General features: G+C 56.8%; 1 protein-coding gene and 1 long non-coding RNA gene across 3 annotated transcripts in view; both read right to left on the bottom strand.

Annotated features, from left to right (window-relative positions):
- Positions 1-896: 896 nt before the first annotated feature.
- Positions 897-12,199, bottom strand: LOC112410979 (uncharacterized). Its single transcript, XR_003005541.1, has 4 exons — positions 11,993-12,199; positions 10,093-10,169; positions 5,698-5,904; positions 897-2,635 (listed from the first exon to the last, which is right to left on the bottom strand). It is a non-coding gene; the product is annotated as an uncharacterized LOC112410979 (long non-coding RNA).
- Positions 12,200-16,143: 3,944 nt separating this feature from the next.
- The window catches only part of ARID3B (AT-rich interaction domain 3B), a 52,133-nt gene continuing 47,313 nt past the window's right edge, over positions 16,144-20,963 (bottom strand). The window contains exons 8-9 of one of the 2 annotated variants that reach the window (XM_024761783.1): positions 19,989-20,087; positions 16,144-17,249 (exon numbers count right to left, since the gene is read on the bottom strand). In XM_024761783.1, coding sequence (XP_024617551.1) covers positions 17,086-17,249; positions 19,989-20,087 — 263 coding nt within the window. In that variant the 3' untranslated portion in view covers positions 16,144-17,085. Of the gene's footprint in view, positions 17,250-19,988; positions 20,091-20,963 lie in introns of both variants that reach the window. The other variant, XM_024761782.1, reaches the window with a different exon arrangement.

Below are 20,963 nucleotides of genomic sequence, written 5' to 3' on the forward strand. Positions count from 1 at the left end.
GAGAAGAACCTGCGGGTGTGGCTGGCAGAGAGCAGGTAGCAGCGGGCTGAGCTGGCTGGCCGCCTGCGGGCAGCCCTGGAGGCCCTGTCTGAGCAAGCACAGGTGCTGCAGAAGCAGGGACGCAGGCTGGGACTCGGCAGGACCCAGTGTGAGCTGCTGGCTCCGAAGCAGAAAGTGAGGCTCTGGTCCTCTCCCCGTGAATCCCCAACAGGGCTACCATGTTGAAAGTGTCATCTCTGTGAATGGCACCCCCTGGAGGTGTGCAGTGCATTGCCTGGTGTGGCTGGGAGCAGTGGATAGAGGCAAAGGAAGGACCAGGGAACCTCTGCCCTTCCCCTCCCAGGTAGAATAAGAGGGAAGGAGGTGGCTGGTTTTAGCTCAGTGGACAGAGGAGTTTCCTCAGAAGCCCATCACCCCTGGTGAAGCTTCAGTCCCCAGGGAGGGAGGGAGGGTTAGGCACACTGAGGCTTCTAGGGGAGGCACCCAGCATCCCTGCCGCATGTGAGAGTGTGGACAGTGCCACCCTGTGATGGCCTAGATACCTAAGCCTTTATGTGACCTGGTGGTCTCAGCCCACAGCTGACCCTCCTAGAGCCACTGCTCCCTACCAGCCAGGGAGGACCCCGGGAACCCAGTTGACATGCCTGCCCACTCTCCAGCATTCCACAGCAGCAGCCCCTGTACTCTTGTTTTTGTTTGTTTTTTTAAAATATATTTATTTACTTATTTTTGGCTGTGTTGGGTCTTCGTTGCCACCGGCGGGCTTTCTCTAGTTGCGGCGAGCGGGGGCTGCTCTTCGTTGCAGTGCGCCGACTTCTCACTGTGGTGGCTTCTCTTGCTGCAGAGCACGGGCTCTAGGCACACAGGCTTCAGTAGCTGTGGCGCATGGGCTTAGTTACTCCACGACATGTGGAATCTTCGTGGACCAGGGCTCGAACCTGTGTCCCCTGCATTGGCAGGAGGATTCTTAACCACTGCGCCACCAGGGAAGTCCCAGCCCCTGTACTCTTGCTTGGAACTCCAAAGCCATCAGGAGCTGGGCTGGAGAAGGTGATGTGTCTTGTGTCCAGCTGGAGGTGGAGGGTTTTACATCTAGAGCCGGTAGTGATAATAGCTGTGCAGCTCCAGGTCCAGGCTGGGCCCCCAGCTGGGCTTATCACAGCTGGTGGAGTAGGCAGGGCCTTGTGGAGTCAGCCTGCTTTATCAGGGGCTGCAGACGCTGCCCTGCCGGGGGTGGGGGATGTGTGTCGTGAGGCTGGGCCAGCCCTCTCCAGGGGCTTGTGCTACCTTCAGCTCTCCCCCCAGCAGGTGAAATGCTCTGTGGCCCGCCTGGAGCAGGAGAGGCTGTGGGGTTCCCAGAGACAGAAGGAGTGGAGGAGGCCAGACCAGGACGCAGAAGACAAGTGAGGGTGCTTAGAGATGGGGGAGGGACAGAGGACGGGCAGACAGTCCCTTCTGCCCCCATGATCCTGCTACTTACTGCAGACAGAAGTGGAAAAGGCCCAGCAGTGTTTGGACCAGATGGGCCGACAGTCTCTTGGCCCAGAGCTCAGCCTGGGGCCCCCTGAGGTAGGGATGACCAGAACCCCCCATCCACGTGGGTGCATGACAGGGCCCTGAACACTGGCCCTCCTGCGCATTCGGCCCTCCCTACACTTCACTCGCGTGTCTTCATTCTTGGAGCAGTAGCTGGGGAAGGAGGCCAGTGCAGGGGCTTCTGTTCCGCCCAAGAGGGACGCCCCTCTCCCAAACACTTGGGAAGACCCTGCGATCATCCAGCTGACTCCTCTCACGGTTCAGATGGGAAAACAGTCCAGATGGTTAGGGAAAAGCTTGTTCAGGGTCATAACAGTGTGGTCTGAAGATTAGGAGGAGCCCCCTAGACTGAGGATACCTGCAGGAGATGCTGGTGCCAGGCCTGCAAGGCCAGGAGCAGAGCTGGGATGGCAACAGGGCCCAGGCGCTTCAGGGCCCAGGTGGATTCTCGATGGCGGTAGCTGAGACCCCTGCACAGGCTCAGGATACAACCTTCCTGCAGGAACGGCTGCTGATGCTCACCCAGGTGGGTCAAGACAGGGAAATGGTCAGTCCTGCAGGGTACCAAATGAGCCAGGCTATGCCCACCTGTGCCAGGGAGCAGAGAAGCAGGGGAACCTGGGCCCTGCCCTTGGGGGATTCTGAGGTTGAGTGGCCCTAAGGACACCATGGAAAAGAGAACGCCCAGGAGGGACAGCTCGGAGCAGGGCTCCCCCACAGCCCAACTCCAGTGAGCACAGTTCACATCCTTGTCCACCAAAACAGCACCCTCTGCTGGTGGGAAGCCAGGGACTGTCCAGCCTCAAATCATTTGGTCCAGAGTTGAAGCCTGGAGTTCTGAGAAGCCTCTGTGGGCTGGGGTGGTCAGAGAGGGGCTTCTGGAAGAGTTGACTCTCAGAGGATGCGGAGGTCAGGAACTCGGGAGGAGAGAGCTGCGTGGGTAAAGACCCACGGGCTAGTTCAAGCAGACAGATCCCAGCCAGGGGAGGCTGAGCCATGACTCAGGATGGAGCGGGGTCTTCACAGGTGAACAAGAGACTCAGAAGAGCTGGGCCAGAGCCACCAGCAGCTAGGGGCCTGCTTGGAGCAGCTGCAGCAGCTGCAAGGAGAGAAGACGGTGTTGGAGTGCCACGTGCAGGCCCTGGAGGCAGAGCGCGTCTGGCTGCTTGGGGAGAAGTCGGTGCTGGCAGCCCTGGGCCAGGAGGCCTGGTAAATGGCTGCTCGGGCCCACCCCTCAGTGCTCAAGCTGGGCTGGGGGGGGGGGTCCCTTTCTCACACTGGGTGAGATGGCCTGTGGGCAGGAGGTGGGCCAGCCTCTGTCACAGCCAGTAAAGGAGAGGAGCCCAAAACCCCAATCCCTAAATCATGTGGCCAAGGCCAGACTCCCTTCCCCAGGTATCAACACGCCTGGTTGTCACATTCTGGCTCATTTATGGGAGCATGTGGGAAATATGTCAGCTTCAACAAGTCCTGTCTCCCTGACACATGGCTGAGCCCCTCCTGCTGGCCCAGGGCCAGGCTCAGGGGAGGTGAGATAACCTTAGCTGCTGAGCTCAAGTCAGGATGCTTGGGAGTGGAAGTGCTCAGGACAGAGGGTTGTATGTGTACAGGGAGCCGTGAAGGAGCGTCCTCTCGCCCAGTCCCCATCCCTGCCATCAGGACATAGTGAGGACACCCATGCAACTTGGAAATGAATCATTGAAAATGTATGAAAAAAGGTGCGGGTGATCTGAGGTCCATGCTGTGCCCAGACCACCCCATTTCTAGTAGCACATTCAAGGTCCACGAGGTACCAGTGCCCCTCGGGAAAGAGCTGGAGGAGAAAGAATCACATGCCAGGCTTCATGAGAAGGTGGCTGAGTACTGGAAGGCATGCTGGCACCAGGTAGCAGTTGCTCTGAAATTCAGAGGAAGAACTACAGAGACTTCAGAAGCAGAATGAGGCCTGACCTCCCCAAGTTAGTGCATTCTGTCCACCCCTTTCCTCTCCCTCCCCGTTCTCTTCCCCACCGCCCTGTCCTTCCTCCTGCATGCCAATGAATCTCTTTCCCCTTCTTAGGATGTCCCGGCTTTGTCCTCCACTTCTTTCCCTTCTGCCTCTTCCTCATGCTCCGTCATTCTCCATTCATTCATTCAGCATGCATTTACAAACCACCAACTACATGTCTGGCCCTCTTCTGTACACAGTAGAACCGAAGTAGGAGCTGACCACTCCCTGTCCCCAAATGCTTCTGGTATTGGGGGGGGGGGAGAATCAAGCAGGCAATTATAATTTAATGTGCCTAATGAGGGGAGAGGCACTATAAAAGCTTTGGGCGGGGCGGCAGATAGCAGAGTCCTCCCCAGAGAAGGGGCTTCTGAGCCTCGAAATTTTCGCTGAGGGATGAACAGGCATCTTCAAGGAACAAAAGAAAAAAGGGCATTTCAACAAGAGGGAAGAGCTCATGCAAAGGCCCAGAGAGGAGAGGCATGGAGGCGGGGGTGTTGTGAATAGTCCCTGACCCAAATGAGAAGTGGAGGAGGTGAGGAGTTGCTGTGAAGTGTGGGGGCCACAGCAAGGGCTCGGGGGTCCCAGGCCCTGTCCACCCAACTTCACCTCTAGCTCCTCCTGGAGGAGGCCTTCTGCTGGCCAGCACCCTCCCTTAGTCTCCTGGCCAAATGCCTGTGTGCACGGGCAGACAGACAGTTGGACACACACACACACCAAGATATACATCAGACACTCACCCAGAGACACGTGCACATGCTTCCAGATGTGCCCACACAGAGACAGAGAAATAGATACAGACACCGAGGAGATGGCTCGGAGCCACAGTGATGGAGAGCTGTAAGGACCTGGACGGGGTCCACGCTGTGCAGCAGGACCCCAACCAGAGGTGATCTGTTGCTATGGCTGGAAGCACAGGGAGAGGGGTCTCAGCAGCAGTGCTTAGCTGGCCCAGGCCTCACAGAAGGTGGAGTTGGTCTAAACTGGTGAACCTCAAACTGGGGTCCAGAGCTGGGCTCTGAGAGGGCTGTTAGTTCCTCAAGGAAGCAAATTTGCAGTAACAGTCTGCAACTGCACATTTGCACAGAAAATCTCGTTTTTGTCTGTTTCTCAACCCAGACTCTTGAGGGTCGGAGATTGTCTCCCTGGGGCCTGGAGGGACTCTGTTCTTTATGGGGTGTGCAGTGGATCATGTCAGCGAGAAGGTAGGGCACTCAGTGACCAAGGGCCAGGCCCTCTGGTCAGATTCAGGCTCCGGGAAGGCAGGAGGTGGTGCCAGGGGAGCCCTATGCAAACACCATGCAGTTGGCCCGTAACTAGGGCAGATGTGAGCCCCAGCTCTAGGGTCTCCCAGCTCCGTGCCCCTCAGGGACTGCCCTGCCCTATCTCCCTCTTTCCAGTCCCTGGGAGCTCCTCCCAGGACTAGGACTCACCTGTGAGTGAATCGGTGCCCCAGGCCCTGTGCTTGTCCAGGGAAGGTGACCTAGAAGTTGGCCCTACATCATGGGCAGGGGTCCTGTGTAGAGCAGCCAATGGGCCAAACACAGCAGGGAGAGGGGGCAGCAGCTGGATAGGGTCTGATGCTGCATCAACATCTGGCTGCAGGGGACGTGAGGGGCACCCAGGGCCTCCAGCACTCTGCACCGCTAGTCCCATCCCCCACCTCAGGCTCCTTCCACCCTGACCCTCTCTGGGTCTCTACCTCAGTCTTTCTTCCTCTTCAATCCCAGGATTCTGTGGGCTTCACTGTCCCCAGAATAGTGGTTAAGACTGGGGGCTCTGGAGCCTGACCACTGACTCCACATTATACTAGCTGTGTGCCCTTGGGCAAATTACTCCATTTCTCTGGCCCTCATCTGTAAAAACCAAGAACAGTAACAGCTTTCCTCCCCCAGCAGCTGGCTGTGAGGGTTAAACTGGACAAGCATGTAAGAAGCTCAGTGCTGTGCTGGACACGTGGCACGTAGTCGTGAAATGTTAGCTGCTATCGTTACACACTTCATGCTGCTGGAGGCCTGGCCGCTTTCAGGCAAAAGTCTCCCTTCTGAATTAGGGTCCCTTTGGGGCCAAAGAGCTGCCATGGGGGTTTGATCTCATTCACCCTCTGTGTTAGTTTGCTAGGGCTGCCATAACCAAGGACCACAAAATGGGGGGCTTAACCAACAGAAACTTACTGTCTCAAAGTTCTGGAGGCTGGAGTCTGAGATCAAGATGTCGGCAGGGTTGGTTCCTTCTGAGGGCTGTGAGAGAGCATCTGTTCCTGCCTCTCCCCCAGCTTCTGGTGGTTGCTGACAGTCTTGGACATTTGCATCACCCCAGTCTCTGCCTTCATATTCACAAAGGACTCTCCCTGTGTGTATGTTTCTGTGTTCAAGTTTCCCCTATTTATAAAGACACCAGTTATACTGAATTAAGGCCCACTCTAATGAGCTCATTTTAAATTTACTTCTGTAAAGACCCTGTCTCCAAATAAAGTCCCATTCTGGGGTACGGGAGGTTAGAATGCAAACATACCTATTTTTGTGGGGGACACAGTTCAATCCACAACAACCTCCAATTTGCTTCCTGCTACCTTCTTGTTGGGTGGGTTCGGTGTGACTTGGGATCTTGGGGACCCAGCTGTTCTTTGTCTTGTTTTTCCCCTCCCTTAATCCCAGGACCCTGGCACAGCTGCAGAGGGGCTGGAGTGTCCACGGGAGGGGCCGCTCAGTGAGCCCCCAGGCACCTCGGGTGAGGGAGGCGGACTGGGGTCCAGGCTGGAAATCGGGCTCCTCTCTGCAGGCGGGGCCCTGCCCAGACTCAAGAGCCTGTGTGGGGGTGTCTGTGGGCATGAGAGGATGGGGGTGGGGCTCCCCACAGATGGGGCTGCAATCTGTGCTTCACTGCCTGGCTTTGGCCAGTGACAGGAGCAAGACGCAGGTTCTGGAGAGAAAAAACCACCAGATGACTGCCAGGATCCAGAGGTGGAAGGTGGGAGGAGCTAGGGGCTGCCGGGGGTTGGGGGAGTTGGGGCCCACCTTGGGTCAGGGCCCCCCAGAAGCCCTTCCTGATGACCCTAGAGTTTTCCCCAAGCCTGAAACCAGGGACCTAGTGCAAAAAAGTAAGCAGCCCGGGCTCTGTCACAGGCACTAGCCCCTTCCCCTCATGGGGCCTCAGCTTCCCTGTCTGTATAATGGGTCCCAAACTCCATGTCCTGGCCTTGTAGGACCTGGGGGCTCAGGTCCAGGGTGTGGGGCCTCTTGGGCTAAGGCAGCCCTTCTGTCCACAAATGGACAAGGGCCTCTCACTCCAGTCTGAGCTGGATGCCTGGGGGCAGGAGCAGGACTCAGGGTGCAGCTGGCACCGGAACCTGCAGCGTGAGCTACTAGGGGCAAAGGTTGGTGCCCTCGGGTGAGTGTGGCCCGGGCCTGCCCACACGCCAGGACAGGGACACGAGAACCTGGACAGTCCAGCCGGCTGAGAAGGAAGGCCAGCCGCCCAGGTGTTCCCGAGTCCTAGGCACCCGCCCTCTTCCCATAGGTGTGGGCTCCGGCAGAGACCCCAGGCAGGCTACGAGTCTGTGCATGCAAGGTGGGCTCCACCCCATCCCCAGCCCCCTGTAGAGGTCTGGGCCCAGCTTGGCTTCTCTGTGGGGACCAGACTGGCATTTACTGAGTGGGCACCAGTCAAGCCCACTCCCCTCAGCCTCCAGTCCCACAGTCTGCAGGGGAGGCCGCTGTGGAATCCTCCCTGGGCCTCCCAGGCAGCAGGGTTTCCAAGAAAACAGAGATGGGGTTGTGGCCAGGTGGCCTTGGACAAACCCTCTGCTGACTCTGGGCTCAGGTCCCCGTCTGTGCACTGGGACTGGTGTCGGCAGGACTCAGGAGGGGTTCTTGACCCTCAGTGATACTATGACCCTATTTGGTTTACCCATTAGGTTGCTGTCCCTGGGTCATACTCTCCAGATCTTTAGGGCCTGTGTCCCAGTGGAGTGGCCCACTGTCCTTGGTAGGGCTAATGACATTCAGAATGGGATGTGGGCAAGGCCTGCCCCAGGTGCTGCCAGAGCCGAGGCCTGCAGAGAAACCTAAGGGGTGTCCAGGGGGCCCCCCAGGGGCAGAGGGGAAAGCTTGGGAGCAGGCAGGGGCAGAGTCACCGCAGCCCCACTGGGAGGTGAGAGCTGGCCTGGGTTGGTCCTGGCTGCCCTCCCTCAGGGCTGGGGACAGGGCCTCCAAGGCAGAGGATGCAGCTGTGTGGACCGGGCCCTCTAAGACCACGCTGGGTCCTTGTGACCAGGAAACTGAGGCCGAGGCCACCTGGAGAGGTGAAGCTAGGGTGAACTCCGGAGGCGGGGAGGGGAAAGCTTGTTGGAACCAGTGAATCGGGATCAGGATGTCTCCTCCGAGGGCCGAGAGCTGAGCCTAGACCCACTGCAGGCTGGACCCCAGGCTGCCCTGCTCTTGCATGGTCTCGGGGTGGCCCTGGGTGGGGACCAGGCACTCACTTCTTGGCAGGGTGGGCTCACGAGTCAACACAAAGCAAGTGCATCACGGTCAAGGCTCTGTGGGCCCGGCCTGGTGCACAGGGACCCAGAGCAGGGAGAGAGGGGAGGATCTGGAGACAGAGGGGGATTTGGAGACCGGGGCCTGCCCTCAGGAAGCTCTCAGGCTGGAAGGAATTAGTCATACAGGGAGCACTGAGGGAGTTTCACCCATCAGTATTTCTGGACTGAGGGAAATTTTTAGTCACCTAAAAATTAGGAGGAGAAGAAAGAGGCCATCTTGCTCCTTCCCCCTAGTGCTGTTCCATCAGCTTCTCCCAGCACCTGATAGTCAGCTGTCCCTGCTCTGGGTCAAGGCGTAGTCCCAGGCAGGCCCCTGTGAGAATGGAGTGGGGTGATGTCCTTGGGGAAGCACCAGATTGAGATAGGAGTCAACGACCGTCCCCCCACCCCCAGTTCCTGCAGACTTCGCTGCAGGAGGTGGGCTCCGAGCTGACCCAGATGCGGCCTAAGCTCGAGAAAGCCTGGGACGTTCTGAAAGCTCAAGCCTCAGAGCTGGAGGCTCAGCAGCTAGCCCTGGAGGGTGCCCAGAACCAGGGCCTCAACTCACCCCCACCTCTGTGCCGCTGCCAGGCCTGCATGCCCAACGAGGGACCAACAGTCTCCCCTGCCCATTCCTGGTCACACTGTGGCCACTGGCTTTCCCTTCCTCGACTCCCTAGTCAAGTCCCTCCCAAGCCCTCACTGCCCCCTTTCCGACAGGGCTGAAGCCCTCGAATGTGCTCACTGCCTCTCCCCACTCCCCTTCAAGGTGGCAGAGAGCCTTGCTGAGAAGCTGAGGCTGGAGCAGGAGCTGGTGGGAAAGTGAGGACCATGGGGGGTGAGGGGCACCCAGATCTGAGGGGCTCTGGGGGAGAAACCCCCCTCCCTCACAGAGGTGTTCACCAGGCCCCACAGCTCTTCCCCTGCCCCTGAGAATCTGGGGCAGGTGGCAGGGGGCGTTTGGGGACATGCTGTTAAGTGAGCCCTCTCATCCCCTCGGGGGATAGTGCCGGGCCTGGGGCCTGATGTATCGCCCTGTCTGCCTTCTCCTCTCTGAAGAGGGGAATCTAGGGGAAGAAGCAGGAGGGAGCGTGGCTAGGTGGGTTCTGGGGGCACAGGGAGTCAGGATGTCTGGGTTCCTGGGCCTGGCGTCAGAGATTGAAGGAGAGTGGCCTTCAGAGCTGAAAAGTCCTGTGCTGGAGTCAGCTTCTCCACCAACCAACTAGGTGAGCCTTAGCCTCAGTTTCCTCATCTGCAAAATGGGGGTACTGACAGTGCCTACCTCAAAGGACGATGTGAGGATTACACGAGACAGTGCATGGAGCACAGTGCCTGCTTCCAGTCCCCCTAAGCTTCCTGATACCTGGGGTCCAGTTTGGGTGAGTCAGTATTAAAGCCATAAAACCATAAAGATGTGCCCAAGACCAACTGTGTATGGGGCTTCAGTCACAAAGTCTATCCACTGTTCCACCAACAAGGCATTGTCTACACTTCTTATTAAGTTCAGGAAACAATCTGATATAATGTGCAGCCACCAGTGATAGGCAATGCCCACAACCAGGAGCTTGAATACTGTTAGTGCTTGGATCCTATTTCACTCTGACCAAGGGCCTCATCTTTATGACCCTACGTGGAGGAGCTGGACAGGGTGGGGGATCCTGTCTTTTGCCTCAGCTGCTCTCTGGGGATCCCGAGGGAAGCGGGGCAGATCTGTCAGTGGACCCTCAGGCTGGGAACTGTGTCCACAGGGAACAGGAGCTGGTGCAGCTCCGAGCATCAAGGGCTCCAGCGCTGGGAGGACAGGAGCCTCCATCCGCCTCTCAACTCCTGAAGGTAGCATTTGGGGATTCTCCAGAGGGACAGGCAGAGTGACCCCTGCCTCCCTGTGGGACCCAGGCCCAGTTTCTCTCTCTGCCTTCGTCTCCCCATCCACAAGTTGGAGGGGGAAACAGAGGCTCGAAGGGTCCCTCCAGCCTGGACCTTTGCTGGTTCTCCTGGATTCCTCAACTGCCCACCCTTCCCCGGCAGAGCTGGAGCTACCGCATACCTGGTACCTGCCCTGCCTCTGCGCCCTCTGTGGGGGTCAGCCTCTGCCTCATCTGCTTCCAGATCGTAGCCACAGCCCTGGAACCAGAGGAAAGGAGCATCTGAGAAGCAGCCAGGGGCAGTGCCCAGGCTGGGGAAGAAAGGTGGCGTGGAGACTGAGGCCCAGAGCCACGAGGGAACAGATTCACAGCCTCGCTCCGCAGCACAAGAGACTGAGGTCAGCCCCTGGCCCAGCCCCAGGGAGCCGGGCAGTCCTGGCACAGAGGGCCTGGATCGATAGGCCTCAGGAAACCACGTGGGGAAATAGACTCTTGGGGAGAGGGGAGGCCCCTGTAGCTATGCCTTTAGCCCCCAAGGCCAAAGTCTCTCAGGCCTATTGCAGGTGGCTGCAGTAAGAGGCTGTCCTTGTCCCCCACCTGCCACAGGGCCTGAAATGCTCACGCCGGCACAGGGTTCCTGACTCTCAGTGGTTGAGGCCACCTGGCTCTTTCCCAGGGGGACCCTGTGGCTCAGAGTAGAGCTGGGCAGGGAGTGGCCAAGTGGGGATGCTGGGGTCCTCGTGGGGCTTGGTTGGCCCACTCATTGCCCCAGTGCCAGCAGAGTGATGGCTGGGACCCTCTGCTCTGTCTTACTGGTGAAGGCCTTAGGCACTGGGCTTTAGGCTTTTCAAAGTGAGTTTTCATTTACTTGTGCTTCATTCAAATCACTCTACAGTTTCCATTTCACAGACAGGAAACTGCCCAGAGAAGGGCAGTAACTTGCCCTAGGTCACACAGCAAAACAGCAGCTAAGCCCCCTGGTTCCCTAACCTGTCCCAGAAAGGTGGTTTCTCATTTCACACTGCCTATTCTGAGCTGGATAGCAGGACCATCTTTAATGGCCACAGGCCAGGCCGGCTTAGGGTTGACATCCCCCCTCAAGGTCAACGGGCCATTTTTCTTTTTCTGAACTTCCCTCCCCACCCTCCTCTGTGCTTCCTTCCCCTACAGAGCTCTGTCAGCTGGGCCACATGCCCCCCAGAACCATCCTCGATGCTGTCACTGAACGCTCCCCCCATCTACTGCCTTAAGTGAAGCAGGGTTTTGCAGAGGGGGACTCTGGCAGGGCAATGGGACAGAACATCTTTGGGATTGTTTCTCCAGCATCGTCCTCCACAAAATGTTCTCTGCCCTCCCTGCCATATACAGGCTACTGTGGGGGCTGCCAAGTTCTCAACTGATTGGTCCAGCACTGGGTGCTGAACCCAACTGAACCAATGGTCTCCTTCCTGGGGGTCACTGGACTTAGGACAAAAGAGTAATCTTTCCTGGGCTGAAAACTGGACACATAAAACTGGGGAGCTGTCAACCGCCGTTTTTCTCTGCGGAAAAAGGTGTATTTCAGTAAGAGTAAATGGAGCTGACGATTCCCAGAAACTGAAATTGGGATGGAGAGATTTTGGTTCAGCCCAGGGGGTCTCATGCATGCAGAAGACATAAACTTGACCTTTGGGATGGTCATCTCACCTTGCTCTGTAGCTCAGGCGTCAGGCTGAGCTGGTCTTCAGGAGGGGAGGAATACCTTCCACGGGCAGCGCTTCTGGGTTCCAGACCCTTCCTGAGGCCAGCCCCAGGTCCCATTGCCCTTGGGCTCCTCCACATACCCTGGTGTCGGAGAATAAATACCCCTCCTGTCTGTTCATATGGGCCTGAGCGATTTGGGTCCCTTACGAGGGAATGCCTCCAAACCAGATGGCTGCCCACCCTGTCCCAAAGGCCCTCCGGGTAGGCGGAGCATTGCCCTCCACCGGCTTATCTCAGACCCGGCTCTGGTTTGTTCCCCTGGCACAGAAGGCCACCCCACCACCCCCTTGCCTTCTTGTGTGTCCCTGTGTCCCAGCTGCTGACGGGGTTTGTACTCACTGTCTACAAGCGCAGCAGGGGCTCCCACTCTTCTCAGTCCTGCTGGTCTGGTCGGTTCCTTCTCCCTTTCCTTCCGGTGGTGATTACAAACCTTCTCTTTCATAAGTCCCAAGCCACCAACTCCCCCTCCTTTCCGGGCGTTAACCGGCACTTCATTTCATAGGGAGGCGGGCAGAGACGCTGCCGGCGCCGGACCGACCCTCCAAGCGCCGCGCGGCCCCAGGCCCTTCCCAGCCGTCCCCCACCCCCCGCTCGCCCCATTGGCTGCGCGGAGGGCACATGCCCAGCCCTGGCCAATGAGGTGGGGGAAGCTGCGGCTCGTGGCTGGGCAAGCTGGTCCCGGAGATGCTCACGTCCCTCAGGTGACCCCCCCTGCTGTGCGAGGGTTGGGGGGTCGGGTGGGGCCAGAGCCGAGACGTGGGATAATCAGACTCCCCTCCCCGCGTCCTGCTTCCCTCTCGTAACCGCGCCGGGTTACCCCTGCCCTAATTGAAAAGAGGCATCTGCGGGAGAAGTTGGACAGCTGCATTAGAGTCCGTTCCGTTCCCAGCCCTGCCATTCACTACGTTTGTGACCTCGTGCACATTTCTGCTCTTCAGTTTCTTCATCTGTAAAATGAACGAAGTCTCTGCCTCACAGGTCTATGGGTGCAGTATTAAATGAGACACTGAGCACAGAGTGCTTTGCCTCGCTCGTGGTTCGGGCAGATTCTGGACTCCGTAGCCACCGACTGCTCTTCTCACAGCTCTGGGACCTCATGCTACTCACTCAACCTCTCTGCGCCTCCAAACTCATAAATGTGTAGAGGAGCAAACGAGTTAATTCATGCAAAGAACTTAAACCACACCTGGCATACACCATGGATTTTTGTGCATTTCCCTGATTACTAATGAGGACCATTTTATTTCCTCTTCTGCCAAACACCTGTTCATGACTTTGCCCCCTCTCCTCAATCCTTCTTTTTGCTTTTGTCTTAACAATAAGCATTTAATGGCTGCTGAGCCTGCGCGTCCGGAGCCTGTGCTCCGCAATGGGAGAGGCCACAACAGTGAGAGGCCCGCGTAACGCAAAAAAAACAAAACAAAAAAAACAATAAGCATTTTAAAAAAGAAAAGAAAAGAAATTCTGACTAGTTGTGTGTTACAAGCACCTCCTCCCAGTTTGTCTTTTTATCTTATGGTATCTTTTGATAAACAAAAAAAAACAATAAGCATTTTAAAAAAAAAAGAAAAGAAATTCTGACTAGTTGTGTGTTACAAGCACCTCCTCCCAGTTTGTCTTTTTATCTTATGGTATCTTTTGATGAACTTTTCTCGGAGGGTCTAGTCTGAGGAATTCTTCCTTTTCTCGAGGTCTTAGATATTCTCCTGTATTTTTTTCTGTTAATTTAAAGTGGGATGGAATTGCAGTGGCTCAGTGCCTTGGTCTTCTCAGATTCTCCATCTCTATCAGGAGGCTTATTCAGCTGCCACTTCTCCCTCAGCGTCCCCTCACATCCACTCCATACTTCTAACTCAAATGTCTCTGGACCCTGCTTCTCCTCATCTCTGGGCCTCCTCCCATACCAGGCCCACTGAATCTCCATGTGGCAGCCTCCTGGTGTGTCACAGAAGGTTGTGACGTGTGATCCCAACTATTGGTTTAGTAATTAAAGTACTAAAGGGTTGGTTATTTCTTTCAAAAGATTTTAAAAAGTCAGTGAGAGGTTCAAGACTGTCCCAGTGTCACCCTCACTTTCTAGCACTTCAAAATGGCAGAGAGACACCCCCTTCCCCATGCCTCAGAGGTTGCAGACAGGCGAGGTGTATGTTGTTATGGAGATGGGCAATCACAAACCCACCCAGTGCTTTACCCCTCTGCCCATTTCTTTTGGTTTTGCCAAAACCAGGTTGTGCCCATACGATGCGCATCGTGGCAGAGAAAAAGGCTGAGCAGTCTGGGTATAGGCCTGTTTCAGTGGCAGTGTCCCAGGGTGTCCATGCTTAGAATGTCTCCCAGCTCCAGATCACCCTTCTAGAAAAGCCTCTTTCTAAGCCTACGTCCTCCTTAAAACATGACAGCAGGGTCCCGATGCTCAGAGGATGGTGCCCAAATTCCTTAGCCTGGGCTCCATCCTGGCCCCAGCCACACTTTTTTCCAGCACCCCCCAACCCTAGGCACTGCCCACAGTTCCCCAACGCCAGGTCCTTTGATGCCACCGAGCTTCCACATGTATCACTTCCTCTGCTCTTCCTCACGTCTCCAGTTGGCCACCTCATTCTTCTAGCTGAAATGTCTGCTGCTGGGAAGCCTTCCAGAGATTCCCTAGTGAGCTGCTCCAGCATTTATCTACCCCACTGGTCCCAGTCATGCTGTATTCTAAAGACTCGGTTTTTGTCTGGAGTCGTGTGTGCCTCCCAGACAAGAGTGTGAGCTCTGTGAGCGTGGGGACTGTACTTATTCAGCAGGAGCTCAAAGAGGGCTTGCTCATGGAGGAGACCCCTGGCCCTGTGCCTGCTGGGACCCTGACGTGACACCAGGGGAGTCGGTTTTGGTGATCATGCAATGTCAGCAGTGCCCAGCTAATACAGAAGACAGGCTGAGAGTAAGCGCTTTGGGAAAACGATGGGTGAGCAGCGAAGAGAAGGGTTAGGAAAAAATCAAGGAATCAGAGGAGTAGTTCACTTAGCCCCTTTCGTTCTGAAGGTCCTCGCCTCTTCCCTAGTACTGTCTAATGAAAGAGTCACCGAAAGCGCCCGCGAGACCTGCTTGTGTGAAGAGGTAGAGGTTTATTGAAATATAAACATTCGAGAACATGTAAGATAGAAAATGACCACAACATATACAGACACTTGCTGCAAGGGGACTTCTGAGGTATTTATCCACTGCCTAGGCTACCCATGTGCTATCACATTTTTTCCTGGTTAAATACAAGTAAGATGGGGAGGGGGAGGGGACGGAGCGGCCCTGGCCAATGGCTGCCATGTGACCTCAGGCCTGCACCGTCAGGAGAGCTCCTCTTGGCCCAGGGCCCCATTCTGGGGGCACCTGCCGGCGCTCCCACCCTCGGGCTTTCAGGCTGAGACCCTGCTGTTGCCCTTGAGGGCAGCGAGGGCTTGCTGAGAGGGCAAGCTGGGCAAGCTGCCTGAGGAAAGGGAGAGGATCCAACAACCAGGAAGACACAGTGCACCACCCCTGTGTCCTCCAGGTGAGAAGAGTCCATCCTTTGTGACCAAAGCCCTGAGAAAGACACACTGGCCAAATGTCTGCGACGCCTTCAAGTGGGCCCAGCGCCAGCCAGCCTGGCTCCTCCCTGACACAGACCTCAGACGCCCTTCTCTGACAGGCCCTGGTGAGGCCAGGAGAGGGTCAGCCCCCAATGGATGGGGCTGTGTGTGAGTATGTGTGAGTGTGAGACAGTGTGGAGGGCTAGGGAAGGGAGAGAAGACGCAGTCAGGGCGGCTGCAGCTCACTGGGCTGAGGTACGTGTTTTGTGCTCAAGCATACGATTTCCCTTTCCTTTCCTAGATGGACTGAGCGTTGGTCGTGCGTGGGCTTGTGCCACCATGGTCTCCCACCACCACAGCGCGATGATGTCACAGCAGGTGGGGTTCCACTGAACACTGCAGGGCTTACTCGATTGAGAGGTGAGCCTTGTGTGAGAATCACCTCTTCTTTATGACACAGGAACAGCCCACTCCACCCCAGGGTCCAAGAGGAGAGACAGAGCTCTTTCAGCATCTCCTCACCCTCTGGGGCAGCTCAACTTCTCCAAGGTCCATGGCCTCCACAGCCCATTCCTGCCCTGAGGTGGGAATGTTGAGTGAAGGGAAGATGCCCTGCCCCCACCCTGGTGAACTGGGCGCTGGGGTTTGGGACTGCCCTGCTCTGGTGGGAAATGGGTCAAGGGCCAGCTTGAGAACCGGTGTGGTTTCACGATCCAACCTGCGTGAGAGCGGGCCTCTCCGTTCCACCTCCTCCTGCCACTGTGATCCCTGAGTCATCTTTCCTGCTGCCTCGCTCGCACCCTCACTGGGGTCTTAGGGAAGGGCCGGAGGGGCTGGGGTACCAAATCATTTGCTCGGCTTTTGGGGTGATCTGTTTTCATTTCTTTGGTGCTACAATAACAACAATAAAATTTTTAAGTAAAAAAAAACACAAAAGTCAGCAAACACATATAAAAAAGATTTCAGAGATGCAAATACTTCCTGAAGAATCAAACATCAACAGTTACAAATCTGAGGTATTTCAGTGAACCTGACATTGGCAGGTTTGGGCCCCACGAGAAGAAGAGGGGCCCAAGGGACAAGTGGGCTGTTTCCTGGGAGAGCTGGCCAACAGGGATGAGTGGGGACGTGAGGTCTGGCAGGGTCAGAAAAGGGTCAGTGGAGTGGGTGCCAGGGCCTGCCTGGGCAGCCCCTGAGGCTCTGCCTCTCCCTCAGCAGATGCCCAGCAGGCCCTAGGTCCTGAGGACTGCCCTCATGATCCCTGTCTTGGGACCATTAAAAGGGGGATATGGGGCCCTGAGGACTGCTTCAAGACTTGAATTTGAGAGACCCACACCCCAAGAACCAAACATGGGAGGCAAGGTGGGTTGGGAGGACCCCATGCCATGCTCAGCAGAGAAGGGCCACAAAGACATGCTCTTGGCTCCTAGCAGCCCCACACTGGAGTCAAAGACTGGGGGACTGAGCAGGGGAAGAGACCAGTGACCCTGGGGTCACGGCAGAAGGCAGGGGAAGGGAAATAAATTAAAGGGGAAGGGATGTGGAGGGCCTCCAGCCCTGTGTCAGCTTACAGATTGTCAATACACTGTGCCCGGGATGGGAGGTGGCCTGGGAGCCCTGGAGGAAGCTGGACGCCCACAGACCCCGCCCAGCTCTCCAGGACAATCCCTGATTGGACAACGCTGCCCCGTCAGGCCCCTCCAGCCTCTCCTTGCCTCTAGAGTACAGCAGGACCTGATGGAGCCTGGACAGACGGACAGGTCCAAACTCTCAACATCTGGCCAAATGGTGTTTGATGTGGGCTCCATGAGATGAGGTAAATTCTGTGCATCAGCTTCCTCCACTCTCGAGGGGGGGTGGAGGCAGTTGGGAGCTGCGTCCTGCCCCTCAGAGGGACCAGCTGGTGGAGGGCTCTGCACTGGGGGTGCCCCGGGACGAGGTAGGACTTGGCGAGCAGTGAGAACTGCTGCTGCTGCTGGCGCTGCTGCCGATGCTCTGGGGAGCGGATCCTGCGATGAGGTGGACCACAGGCTTCTGGGCAAACAGCACACCTGAGCGAGTGGGGGTGGGGAGAAGCAAGCGTGAGCACACTGGGAGAGGAGGGACAGGTTCAGGGGTTCAGTTCACTCCACTGTATCTACTGCCGCCTAACTCTGGGAGAGGAGGGTCCATGCTGGACGCTGCGCCAGGTGCCGACACTGCCCTGCCTGCAGGTGCCTACAGGCTGGTGAGGGGGACGGGCAGAGTCATTCTGCTGAAATGTCACAAAGGCTCTAGGTGAAGTGTACCCAGTGTGTTGTGGGAAAAGGCGGCTTTGGAGGGCAGGGGAAAGTGGGTCAGGAGAAGCTCTGGCGGGAGAGCACGCCTGGACTTTTTAGGAAAAGTGGCCACACGACGAGGAGGAGACGGTGTGGCAGGCAGAGGAAATCTGAGAGAACAAAGAACAGAGAGAGGCGGCGAACGTGCTGGAGGCTGGTGCAGCAGCGCGGGAGGCCCGGGGGGAGCTGAAGGCAGGCGTGCGGCACAGGAGGCTGGAGAGGTGGCAGCGCCAGGAAATGGAGGCCTGCGTGTCTCTAGGCTGCCGGGGTCGTACCCTGTGGGGCTTGTGAAGCCCCTGAAGTTTTAAGGGGAAGAAGGGGACGGACATCACGAGACGGGCATTTCAGAGCTCTCTGTGGGGCTGGGAGGATGTGGGTGGATGGAAGCCTGCAAGTCAGAGCTACTCTAACAGGGGAGAAGAGAGGTCTGAACCAGGGCCGTGCAGCGGGGACGCAGCAGAGCACTGGCGTCTGCTGAGCTCTGGGGGGTGATGGGCCTGAGGGGCTCTCAGGAATGACTTCCAAGCTCTGGGCCTGGGTGACTGCACAGCCACTGAGAAAGGACACAGGTGGGACAGGATTGAGGCAGGTGAGGTTTGGGGAGCCTTCAACTCTCTTCTGACTGCTCCCCATGCTGAGGGAGAGGAGGCATATCCTCCTCTCTCCTGAGAAAGGATGAGAGGAGATGGAGAGCCAGGCACTGATCTCCCCCTTCCCTGCTTTCCACACAGACCCACTCCCAACCCCCAAACCTCCTCGACCACACGGCACCACCAGAAGGCAAAGGGCATCCAGGCCCTAGCCGCCGGCTCACCCAGTCTCCTTGAGGGGTCTGTGTTAGGCAGAGACCTTTGAACGTGGCGTGGTCTCTGAAGCACTGACTCTGTGGTGAGTGGCTAGGCAACTTGGCATCCCTGCTTCTCTGCAGGCTGCTTCCAGGAACTCTGCCCCTTCCCTGGCCCCAAGCGTGACGCCCCCAGCAAGTGGCCTGGCAGAGATCCAGAGCGGCCTTGGCCCCAGTCCCCAGAGCAGGAGCACTCAAAGCATGGGACACGGAAATGCCCCTGGTTTTGATAGAAGGTGCAGCTCTAACCCCCCTCCACTGGGCACCTCCCCATGCCCCCTCTAACACAGGTGACTGATGCCCAGGCTCCCAGCAGGAGGCCACTGGCCGGTGTGCCCGTGCTCTGGGGCCCCCACTCATCAAGCTGTGCTTAACAAGAGTCAGCTGGAGGGACTTACCTGGTGGTACAGTGGTCAAGAATCCGCCTGCCAATGCAGGGGACACAGGTTCAATCCCTACTCTGGGAAGATCCCACATGCCGTGGAGCAACTAAGCCCATGCACCACAACTACTGAGCCCACACACCACAACTACTGAAGCCCGTGTGCTGCAACTACTGAAGCCCACGCGCTGCAACTACTGAAGCCCGCGGGCCTAGAGCCCGTGCTCCGCAACAAGAGAAGCCACTGCAACGAGAAGCCCGCGCACCGCAATGAAGAGTAGCCCCCGCTTGCCGCAACTAGAGAAAGCCCGTGCGCAGCAACAAAGACCCAATGCAGCCAAAAAAAAACAAAAAAAAACAACAACCAGTCAGCTGGCTTTATCCCCAAACTCATCTCTACACTAACAAAATGGGAGTGGGAAACGGATTGCTGTTTCTATGAAAACTAAGTTGAACACCTTGTAAAGTCTTCGTAAAGGTGCTAAACCAACCAACCAACCAAATTAGATCTGGGAAGAGACAACTGTAAAAGACTGGGGGAAAATCATGAAAATATAGGCTGATTCTGCTGCGCTCAGATTCCTTTGCCTGTGTCAGTTCTTGGACCATGACAGATGATGTCCAGGAAGAGAAGAGCTGAACCAGTCAAAGAAAGGAGACACGTGCATTGAAAGACTGTAATGGTGGACACTGACTTAACTTATAATACAATGTTAAAGGTGTGGATACAGTTGATTATGATTCTTTACGTTAAATGACTTCTTCAAATAACGAGCCAACCATTGGTCGAAAAAGGGTTAGACAAGGGGTCTCCATCACTTTGTCAAAGGTGGTGGTGGTGGGGCTTCCCTGGTGGCGCAGTGGTTCAGAGTCCGCCTGCCGATGCAGGGGACACGGGTTTGTGCCCCGGTCCGGGAAGATCCCACATGCCCCGGAGCGACTGGGCCCGTGAGCCATGGCCGCTGAGCCTGCGCATCCGGAGCCTGTGCTCCGCAACGGCAAAGGCCACAACGGTGAGAGGCCTGCATACCGCAAAAAAAAAAAAAAAATGGTGGAGGGGGATCTGTCATCCTATTAGCCATCCTCAGCCCTCCTCATCCGGAAAAACGACTTTACCTTTGGAACCTTGAAAGGAAGCCACCCCTGGGAAGATGTTCAGACAGAAGGGGACAAGGGGGTCTTGCAGCGAGCTGTACTGAGGGTGGCTGCCACCCTGCCGCCTCCTTCAGAGCCCCAAGAGCCTCACCTGCATAAGTGGTGCCGTCGATGTCCACAGACATGTTGATGCTCCCAATGCTGCTCGTGGTCAGGTTCACTGCTGCAGCCGAGGCCTCTGCTCTGTCCTCTGCTGGGGACAAGGGAGACAGCAGGCCCAGTCAAGCCCTCCGGCATTTCTGTCGTTCCCTTCAAGGCTCTCCCACCCTCCCAGAGGGAGGCCTCCCAGAGTTAGAAAGCACCTGGATAACCTTCTGCCGAGTGTAAGGTGTGGCAGGAGAACCAGGCTGGTGAACGTCCTACGGCTTGCTTTCTCCACTGAACCACTTCACCTTCCCAACTCCCTCTGCTCTCAGAGAAGAGGCATCACATAGGCAAGGAGGCTGACCTCAGCTCGCAGCTGCACACTGATGCTTTCAACACGATTCAGCAAACCCTGAGCACCCACTACCCACCGGGTGGGGCGTCAGAGGTCACTAAGACCCAGCCCCTTCCTCTGAGGATTTGGCTTGCTTCCTCCTCCCCTTAACCAGGCTGGGAGGTCCTCAAGGAGAGGGTCTACCTGCCCAGCACCTGGCACTCCCTCTCAATCTGAGCCCTCCGTGGTTTGTGGAAGGCTGCAGGCGCTGGCATACAGGGCCTCTGCCTGGCTCACCCGAGACTCTGCCCTTTCATGATGTTGAGAGCCAAGAATTCTTCCAGATGAGCCGCCTCATCTGTTAGCCTGTGGCTTGTGCAGGGCCGGGGCACCTGGCCTGAGTGGGTCAAGAGGGCAGAGCCCTGCTGTCCGGGCTGTCACCTCCAGTTCCCTTCGGCTCCTCGCCAGGGGGGAGTGGGACGGGGAGGGGCTGCCTGGGAACATGCACAGCTCTCTTCACACCTGATTTCTTCCCAACACGAGCCCGCTCATGTTTGCTCTGAGATAGAGTCAAGAATGGCAAAGAAAATGTGTGTGAGGGGGAAAGGGGAAAAGGGGAACAAGGGATGTGGAGTGCGTGGCTGCGGG

This window comes from Neophocaena asiaeorientalis, unplaced genomic scaffold (genome assembly GCF_003031525.2).
Source record: "Neophocaena asiaeorientalis asiaeorientalis breed wild unplaced genomic scaffold, Neophocaena_asiaeorientalis_V1.1 scaffold54, whole genome shotgun sequence".
In the NCBI taxonomy this organism is placed as follows: domain Eukaryota; kingdom Metazoa; phylum Chordata; class Mammalia; order Artiodactyla; family Phocoenidae; genus Neophocaena; species Neophocaena asiaeorientalis.